The sequence below is a fragment of the Lupinus angustifolius genome, chromosome LG03, assembly GCF_001865875.1.
Source record: "Lupinus angustifolius cultivar Tanjil chromosome LG03, LupAngTanjil_v1.0, whole genome shotgun sequence".
Classification (NCBI taxonomy): domain Eukaryota; kingdom Viridiplantae; phylum Streptophyta; class Magnoliopsida; order Fabales; family Fabaceae; genus Lupinus; species Lupinus angustifolius.
The window spans coordinates 5,339,848-5,350,308 of NC_032011.1; the positions used below are offsets into that span (position 1 = coordinate 5,339,848).

At 34.1% G+C, this 10,461-nt stretch overlaps 1 protein-coding gene across 1 annotated transcript; it reads left to right on the forward strand.

The window, feature by feature from the left end:
- On the forward strand, positions 2,320-5,009 carry LOC109343230. The gene is made up of 5 exons (XM_019581428.1): positions 2,320-2,687; positions 3,267-3,394; positions 3,524-3,636; positions 3,765-3,950; positions 4,544-5,009. Exons 1-5 carry the CDS (start codon positions 2,371-2,373, stop codon positions 4,571-4,573), a joined length of 774 nt encoding a protein of 257 aa, XP_019436973.1. The 5' UTR covers positions 2,320-2,370; the 3' UTR covers positions 4,574-5,009.

A 10,461-nucleotide genomic window follows, 5' to 3' on the forward strand; every position in this document is an offset into this window, starting at 1 on the left:
GTAAAGTAATGAATTAATTGAGAATTAAAGAAATTTTGACACAGTCCCCAGCAACAGTACCAAAAACTTGCTAGGGCAAATCACAAGTGCACGATTATGTCGTCAAGTAATAAAATATTGATCCCACGAGGACTGGAAAACTCCTTTAATTATAACAATTAATTTATACTTAACTCAAATAAGGAATAAAATTGAATTTAGAACAATTGCCAAAAATAATTATGAAAATAATCAAAAGGGATTGAAATTTAATTTAGGAAGAGTTCTCAAGATAAGGGTTACCGTCTTACACTCGCAAATCCTTGTTTTGCTCCTTTTCATGAACTTTAAGTTGTGAGGGTGAATTGCTATTTGATATGTGTCATCCTCTGTCGAGCTCAGGCACGTGTACTCAATTGAAGTCGCACCTACTCTCGTGGTACGATTATCAATCAAATCATTTACTTGGACCTTTCTATCCAATCGCTTCGTAGCAACCCAAGGTGAATTCTAGAAACCCCTGAGAATCCTAATACTACTCTCGTGAATTAGGATTCTAGTTTGAATAACTGAATGGTCGGATAGTTGGGTTCATCTCTCAGTCCTTCCCCAATGTATCTAAGAGGTGTAATTTGTTGGTCAGACAACTCACACGAATAAAACTCAGTTTAATGATTGAAATCACAACACTCAATGAAATAGAAGTAAGAAAAAGTATTTATTGAATGTAAAAGGGCATAGCCTCAATCCTAGAAACAAAGAGAATTACTCACTCATGATGTAAAAGAGAATCCCAAATTCTAAATTAGAGAATTGTAATGTAAAAAAGTGTAAAGTCCTTAAGGGAGAACCCTTATTTATCCTAATTACAAAATATTGGGCTAAGCCCTACAAAACAAATCTAAAAAAATAGGAATATAATATAACATCTATGACTTCTTTTGGTCTTTCAGTTGTTCTTCGCATAGCCTCAACACTAAATTCAATCTCCTTGCACCCAATCTCTACTCTTTTTTGCTTTAATTCATTCAAACTGCACAACATAGCTAAAAACACTCGCTCAACCCGAACAAAGATAAATAAAAGCTAAAAACAATCATAATGTCCTAATTATGTCCTAAAATGCAAGTTAAATGCAATGCAACCGTTTTTCTGGTTTTTTCTACAACTTTGTGTTCTCATTTTCAAGCTTGTTGCCTTGTTGTATGTCGTATTGTTGAGCATGTTCTATGTTGTATTTTGGAGATACTCTTGTATTCTATTTTGATTATAGTGAAGCTTGATTGACTGGCTTGTGTTTGTGGTTTTTACTTCTCACATTGAGAAGGTTTTCCACGTTAAAATTTTAGTGTCCCTTGTGTGTTCTTAGTTACTGCGTTATTTGTTATTGTTCATTATAGATTCTAGCAAGTTGGGGAAATTATTATCCGCTACATATACTTTGTTATAGTTTCCATTGTTATTGTGTTGAATTTTTCATCAGACTAGACTCCCATTCATTAGAAACTCTCTAGATTTGGGTTGAGACCCCTCCGAACTGCCAGTCGTATCTTGATTTGGATAATTCTCCTCTTTGTTAGTTTCTCTGTTATTGTTTATTTGTAATTTCGATGTACCAAAAAAATGAGTAAGTTATTGATTACTTTAATTGATTTCACATAATTAAACATTTAGATTATATTTAATAAATGTACCCCAAAAAATATTTAATAAGATTAAAATATAAGTGATATAATTTTATTAATTGTGCAAGTGACCCAAAGTCACATGGCTTTGATGTCCCAAATTAAGACTGAACTCATTTTTAATTTTGGACCCTCTAGTACTTGATTATAAAGAAAATGAGAAATTTTTAATATTTTATATTATTTAATTTAAAAATTAATAAATATTTAGACAAATAGATTTTTGTGTTTGTTAAATGTCAAGAGATCTCCTTGTTCAAGAGAGGATTTCATCTCCACAAACCCACATAATCTTTAAGTAGGAGAAATGCCGAGGAAAGATTGAGAAATGAATTTTATAACCTCATCAACAACAACAAAAAGTCCATCTAACTTATTCAATTTAATGTTACACTAAATTCCAAAATAGAAAAATAATATTTTATTACATTTTTATTTACCCTAACCTTCCTCTACTTTTTTTAAAAATTTTGAGCAAAATCAGAGGACCCAAGTCCATTATTTTTGAAGGAATACAAACGAAATTTTTATATTCAATATAATTCACTAATTTAAAAACATTATGTGCATAAGCCGAAAATTTTCCTATTGGATATGGCGATTGCATTATCATTTTGTGTGGATAATAACAAATGAGAACATTAACTACAGAAGTTTATCACAACAACAAAATTGACACCAACGTTATTATTAGTAATTAGTAACAATGCTACTCCTTAGCCAAATTCCTTGTGGTTGTGGAGCCATGTCTGCAAATTGTTCTCTATCTCCCCCATCAAAATTCATCACTGCAACAAACACATCACCATTGTTGAACTATCCAATATCCAATTTTATCAATACAAGAAGCTCCAAAAGACCCTTGCATCTCACACTCGCCAAAGCTGAGGGAAGTGTTGATTCAGGTTCTGCTACCAAATCCTCTTCTGATCAAACTGTTTTCGTGGGTCCTGAGGATGTTCCTTTGGAGGGTGTTATTCAGTTCGAGAAACTTACCTCTTCTGCCCGTATTGAAAAATGGGGGTAATTTATTTTGGTCCCTTTATTGTTTTAGTTCATAAAAATTATAGCTTGTTGCAAAGTTTCATATGGGTTTTTTGGTAAAACTTGAAAGGGTTATTATGTTGTATTTTTTGATCAAGTTATTGGTTTTCTTCATAAAAAATGAAAATTTGCTGCAAACATTCATCTGGGGTTTGATATGAAATATTGAAATATAGTTAGTTTGGTTATTATGGTTTAGTTGTTTAGTAAGTGTATTAGATGAATAGGCTAGTATAACTGATCACAAGTGAAATTATTTCTTTGAGTAAGGGAGAAAGAATCCAAATTGAACTTGCATTCATCAAATGATATCACTTATGATTACCTAAAATGAATAGCATAGTGGCGTATATATACAATACACTTAACAACCAACTAAACTATAACTAACCTAACTAATTTCAAACCAACTATATCTCATAGCAGGGTTTGTTGCATAACTTTAAAGGGTACTTTGTTGCATTTTTTGAGATCAAGTTAGAGCTTTTCTTGATGCAAAAGAAAATTAGATGCAGAACTCATTTGGGGTTTAGGGGTAAAATGGTTATTATGTCGCAGACGTGTGGCTCTGCTAGCTGGTGGGGATGTATTGGCACTGCTTTTGTTTGCTACAATTGGAAGGTATAGTCATGGCCTCTCACTTTTCGACATTGAGACGCTGCACATTGCTGATCCTTTCATAGCTGGTATGCCTGTTTTCCGTAGCATTGTTATTTGAAATTGTAAAAGACTAAAATTGGTATTTTAAAAGCTTTACAATTTTGAAGAGGCGATATGTGAAATTCGAAAATTGGATGTGTTTCAATGCAATGCAGGCTGGTTTTTAGGTGGTTACTTCCTTGGAGGTTACGGGGAGGATGGCCGCGGAATGAAGGGCCTTCCAAAGGGTGTCATTGCTACTGCTAAGTCTTGGGCTGTTGGGATCCCTGTAAGATGAGGGGCATTTATTTGAAACGGAATGATATTGCAAATAATGAAATATTGTGCAAAAAAAATTATGTCCAAGTAAATTGAATCCTTAAACTAATGAAATATTATGTTTTAACTTCTTGGCAGGTAGGAATAGCAATAAGGTCAGCAGCATCAGGTCATTTACCAAACTACGGATTCGTATTTGCGAGTCTGGGAAGCACTGCTGTTTTACTTATCACATTCAGAGCATTATTATACTCTATTCTTCCGGTTGACAATAGCAAGAAGAGTGATGTCTATCGCCGTGGTAGTCCATTTGAATTCTTTGGGGTATATATTCTTTCAACTCTCAGTTCTTAATTTTTTTATGGCTAATTGCATGACAAAGCTTGGTATCCAGAATAGGTTTTTAACTCTTAGAAACTGCTTGAAGAGGCCTTCCCATACAATTGCATTTATATAAACATTAACTTGTACTTGCACCTCTATTATATCTACTGTATCCATGAAAATGTTTTTCTAAGTGCACAGAATAAACTACGAGGTAATGAAAAAATGCTAAATTAATCACTGATGCATGTATCTCGAATGCTCTCTTTTGCAATCATAATTTTAAAACAATAACAGAAAAGGACATGCAACTCTAACTTGAAATCTATACAGGAACAATTGCAACCTAAATTATGTTGTGGAATCAACGTTTGTGCTTGCCAAAGTTATTGAAGTTTTTAATTATTAAAATTAAGTTTTACACAGCCTAGACACTGTTAATTTCACTTTAGAAACATATTCTCAATATTTTGAGCTAATTGTGCAAATAATTTACATTCTCCCTTATGCTATCTTTATGAATTGAATAGCCATAAGCAAAAGCGTTGGCGATTACGGAGTCTTGATACAAAATTTATTCTTTTCTTTTGTAGCTGCTCACATCATTAGTAAGGCGATGGTAGTCGTGGATTGCATGTTCAAGGCACCATAATGTGGATACATCAGGACATCAGTTTCCTTAGCTAATCCCTTGTATTATCGACTCGAATGAAACAAGTAAGACTAGATATTTACTGGCTTACATAGTGGTGAAAGGATCATTGGCTTACATTTATTTGTCTATTCCCTAGTGGTATGCATCTCATTTTATTGTTGTTTACATCTAAGCTAGAAAATGGCAACCGAAGATGAACTTTGATATATGGAACCCCTTACGCAACTGTTTCATTGGTCCTCAAATTTTGATCTCTTAGACAAATTCATGGGAGTGTTTGTTATGTCATGTCTCCTGAATGCCTAGCAGACTTCTAACCTAGATTTGGCCGGTGCTGAGTAGTTTACTCCTGTCACACAAATGTTATTTAACTTAATCGACAAGTAACGTTACTCGTGCTGAAATTTTATGATCGATTTAATCCCACATAATCTAACAACTCACATTTGTACACACCATTCGTTTTTAACTGTTTGTTATCTGATTATAGCTGACCTTGCCTTGTTTTCTGCATACTTATAAGGCGAATTTGGCACAAGGAAAGAGCAATAGACTGGACCAACCCACAATTCTGATTTTGTCATGTAAGCAGATGAGTTGGAAGCATTTACCTTAAAAGACAATTAGAAAACATGTATTATCAATAAAAACAAACTATTAAAATTTGTTCATGAAGTGTAGCCTTGAATGAATTTGTGGCATTAGTAGAAATACTGGCCTCAACAATCTCTTCATTCTTTCAAATCATTAATAGGAGAGCATGTACATACGTGGTGTAATTCCCTTTTCATTTGTTAATGGTTAAGAAAGCAAGTATGACCTATCATAACTTCTGTTGGTAATTAAAAGTAAAGAAAGACTTAAGTAGAGACTTATCTATGTAGAAATAAGTAGACAACAATAAAATCTTAATAATAATATTAAAAATATAAAATTTAGTCCTGATAGCATCAAAAATATAAATACACTTGTCTGTAAACATGGGTTGGATGCGTCTCTTCAAAACAGATCTACTTAGCTTTCACTATTTGATTATAGTTGACCCTATATTGTTCTTGTGACTAATAGTAAAGCATGTACATGGTGTACTTCCTTTTTTATTTGGCCATGGCTAATATGCGAACGGCATATTAGTTCTTTTGTAAGTGAACTGCTTTATAGCTGTTAGATGAAAAAATGTGGTTATTGGTTACCGTTTTGTATATCTTTTAGAAGTCGTGATGGCATTATACAACTTCAGTATAGAAATCGGTATGAGAGAAAAAGACTTCAGTATAAAAGTCGGGATGAGAGAAAACGACTTCAAAAAATTAATAAATTTCTTGTAGCCCATTTGGTAAAGTACAACTTAACTATGGATTTTACCAGATGAGCTACAATGTATTTTTATTATTTATTAAAGCCGTCTTGCCTAATAACGACCTTAAGAATGAAGTTGTTTGATGTGATAACGACTTCAACATAGAAGTCGTACTGGTCCAAAACGACTTCATTACAGATTTGAAGTCGTTTTGGATGAAAACGACATCTGTACTATATTGAAGTCGTCTACCATACCGACTTCTACATACAAGAGATAACCAGTAACAAATTTAACGGTTTAGATTAATGTTATTTCTATCCAACGACTATCTAAACAGTTCGCTTGGATACGAACTAACTTGCAAACAGTTTTTATTTACAGTTAGGAAAGCAAATATCACCTAAAATTGTTCCGGTGATTTTTCTCTCTTATGGTATGAGGGTAAAATTTATGAATCACCTTTATTTGTAAAGTATAGAAAACCATCTATGAATCACCTTTCAAGTTTCAAGAAAACCTTGTATATCAAATACTTAATGCAAGTATATCTTTAAAAACTCATTCTCAACATCTTTAGTTAAGTTATAACAATTTTATTTCAACTGGCACACTTGATGATGTAATTATAGTTCAAAGAAACCAAGTACAATGTCCACGTATAAAGTGCTTAGTCAATATCTTTTTGTATTATCAAATATATTTCCTCACATTTTTTGGATAATAAATCAATCTCTTTTGAATTGCATAACTATTTTGTATATATGCTTCTTCATCCAAGTTTTAACTCCTATGTGAACAGAAAGTCACAGAACTTATATATGTATACTCTTATAATATAAAGTTTCCATACTATCCACATATTATTTACTGTGTTTGACTTTTACTTAAAATCTAAAAATAAATAACATTTAAACCATATGAATGATGTGCTAAAAAGTAAAAAACAAAATAATAAAGTATCTCATTTTATTAAAATATAAGTTTTATCTTTCAACCGTTAAAATTATGATATGTGTCTTATTTAATTACTTTTTGCCAAACTATTTTTAGAAATTAAAAAAGATATATGAAACGTGTGTAAATGAACAACAAATAGTATTCAAGGTTGTACTCAGTACGAAGTAATCAGCAATAGAAGAAGATAGATGATATTGAGTTATAGCTCATGAATTCAAGACATTCGTGGCTGAGTACAAGGTAGAATTTAGAAGCAGAAGATAACAGAAAGAAAAGTAGGGAAATCAGAAAAGTTTCCTAACTACTAGGCAGAAGAAATCACACTTGATTCATGCCATTCATTACGTAATCATGTCATTTATAATTCTTCTTTTTCCTCCTTAAACCTCTCCTCCTTTCCCCTTCTGCCACGTGCTCATTCTCAATAACAAATTCTCTTTCCTTCTCTTTGTCCATAAAAGAATTTGCTTTACATTCCCTTACCTCATTTCCACGTGTTACATTTCTTCCCCTATCGAAGACATTTCTTCCCTTACCTCTGCCATAGTCTTACTATTAAAATCAATTCTTAAGGGAATAAAGTGACCAAACTTGGAAAGTCTGTCAAAAACAACAAGGATAGTGGTTAACCCATTGGAACTTGGTAACTTTGTGATGAAATCCATGGCAAGGTCCTCCCAAATCTAATTAGGAATTGGTAGTGGTTGAAGTAGTCCAGCTGGCATGATATTTTTGATCTTGGCTTGTTGACAAATGGAGCATTCCCTCACAAATGTTCTGATTTCCTGTTGCATTCTTAGCCACACACACTGAGAAGTTATTGAGGCTAAGGTCTTGGTCATACATGCATGTGCCCCTGTTTTTAATCCATGAAACTCCTGCATCAAATTATCAGGAAACATGATTCTCCCTTTAAACAAAAGAACACCTTTCCATAATGTATAATTAGAATTGTGTGTCGAAGCAGCAGTGCCAACTGTATTGAGCAAAGCTTTTATTACAGCATCTCTAGATTGTAACTTGATCAACTCTTCGAGCCAAATGGTTATAGGTTGTGACTAAGCTATGAATAAACTTCTAGATATAGAATCAGGTGCAATGTTGTCCTTGCCAGGTTTATATTGAATACTGAAATCATATCCTAGAAACTTAGGTAGCCATTGTTGTTGTTCAGGGGTTTGGAGAGATTGCTCCAACAATTCCTTCAAACTCTTTGGGTCATTTTTAATCACGAACTTATGCCCCAACAAATAATGTCAGAATTTGGCTAAGGACTCAATAATGGCAAAAAAATTCTCTAGCATAAGCATATTGCCTTTGCATTCTTGGAGACAATTTTTTCGAGAATAAGGCAATGGGGTGGTTGTCTTGACTTAGAACTGCACCAATGCCAAAACCTGATGCATCAGTCTCAAGAATGAATGGAGCATTAAAATTAGGGGCAGCTAGTACTAGAGCTGGGGTCATGGCTTACTTAAGCTGCAAGAATGACTCTGATGCAAACTCAGACCATTTGAAGGAGTCCTTCTTAAGTAAATCAGACAAAGGGGCAGCAATTGAAGCATAATGTTTGACAAATCACCTATAATAGCCAGCAAGCCCAAGAAAACCTCTAAGTTGTTTCAAATTAGTTGGTTAGGGCCATTGTTGGATTGCTTCAAGCTTCATAGTATCCATAGCAACTCCTACACCTGAGATTGTATGGCCCAAATATTCTACTTGTTGAACTCCAAAAGAGCACTTGGAGAATTTTGCAAAAAGCTTATGGTTCTGCAGTATCTGTAAGATCACTTCTAATTGAAACAAATGATCTTGCCAAGAGGAACTATAGACCAAAATGTCATCAAATAAAATCAACACAAATTTTCTCAGTAAACCTTTGAAGATGTTGTTCATCAAACTTTGAAATATGGTTGGAGCGTTGGTCAATCCAAAGGGCATGATCAACCACTCATAATGGCCTTGAGGAGTTCTGAAAGCAGCCTTGAATCTATCTGCAGGATTTAACAAGATTTGATGATATCCCGATCTTCAATCCAATTTGGAAAAAAAGCAAGCACCAAATAACTCATCAATCAGTTCATCCACAGTTAGAATTGGAAAGGAATCCTTGATAGTAAGTGCATGAAGGGCTCTATAATATGTACATACTCTCCATGAACCATCTTTCTTTTTCACTAAAATGATGGGAGAGGAAAAAGGGCTCTTACTTGGTTGTATAATACGTTGTTGCAACAGTTCATGGACCAACCTTTCAATTTCAGCTTTTTGGATGTGAGGGTACCCGTAAGGCTTAACCTTAACAGGGTCAGAGCCTTGTAGCAATGGAATGAAGTGGTCATGAGACCTAGAGGGTGGAAGAGATGTAGGTGTAGAAAACACCTCTTGTTAAGTATGCAATAGTAAGGTTAATTCAGGGTTCAATTTCGTAGGTAAGGATGTGAAAGGAAGAGAAGTAACCTCATTCTCCAATACATGCATACTATAAATCTCAGCAATAGCATCAGTATGCACCAATCTTCTTAGGTGGTGAAGTTCTGCTTTGAGTAGGAATGAGTTCTTGTTCACTTGTGAGGGAGGTGAACTTGCCTTGCCACATGAACTTCAATTGTAATGTCTCATAGTCAGCTATATGAGGGCCAATTGTCTTCAACCAACAAGCTCCCAAAATGAGATAAGCACCTGAAATTAGGAACAAAAAAATAGGCAATTGAAATGAATTCCCTTGAGCTTGAACTATAATCTCTTAGACCCCACCTTCAGTAGACATATAATTCCCATTCCCCACCATGACTTTGAACATAGGAGCAGGTTCAATAGCCATTTTGAGAAATTTTGCAACTCTGGGCTGAAGAAAATTATCAGAACTTCCCCCATCAATTAGCACAATGATGGGTAGCTTGTCAATATGAGCCAAGAAGCGAATCGTACCAACCCATATACCTCCTTTTAATGCATTTAAGGACAGATGGTGATCAAGAACAGGTTCCACCTACTCAACCCTCAACTACACCTCATTGTCATCATCCTCCACTAATTGCAAAAACAACATCTGTCTATTAAGGCATTTGTGATTAAAGGTAAATTTCTCATCACAAAAATAACGTAAACCTTTCTCCCTTCTAAGTTGCATTTCAGCACGTCTTCACCGCTTTACATTCGAATTTCTCAAGGGATGAACAGGAGTAGGCAATAATCCAGAATTAGTATTCTTAACAACTGATTTTAAACCCCCAACATGTGCATTAGCATACATAGAATGTTGAGCTGAAATAGGAGAGTACTTGTGGGAGTAATTGGAATTGAATGCCTTATGGATCGACATATATCTTTCCTCATAGAGTCTATGTACCACCGCGAATTTTACGAATTTGAATTATAAGATTTTATTAATATTTTTATTAATTATATATTCGAAAATGAATTTCTGGGAAATTTCGGTAAAGAATTAGACGAAACTCTAGTTGAGTTTTAGTCTTTTAATTTTATTTCCTATTTTGTGGTAAATTTTGGTAATTTTCGGAGACAGTCGGTTCTGAACCACTGTCGGGGCCGAAATTCACCTGGTACGGCTCAAAAAGTGGTTTTTGAGTTCC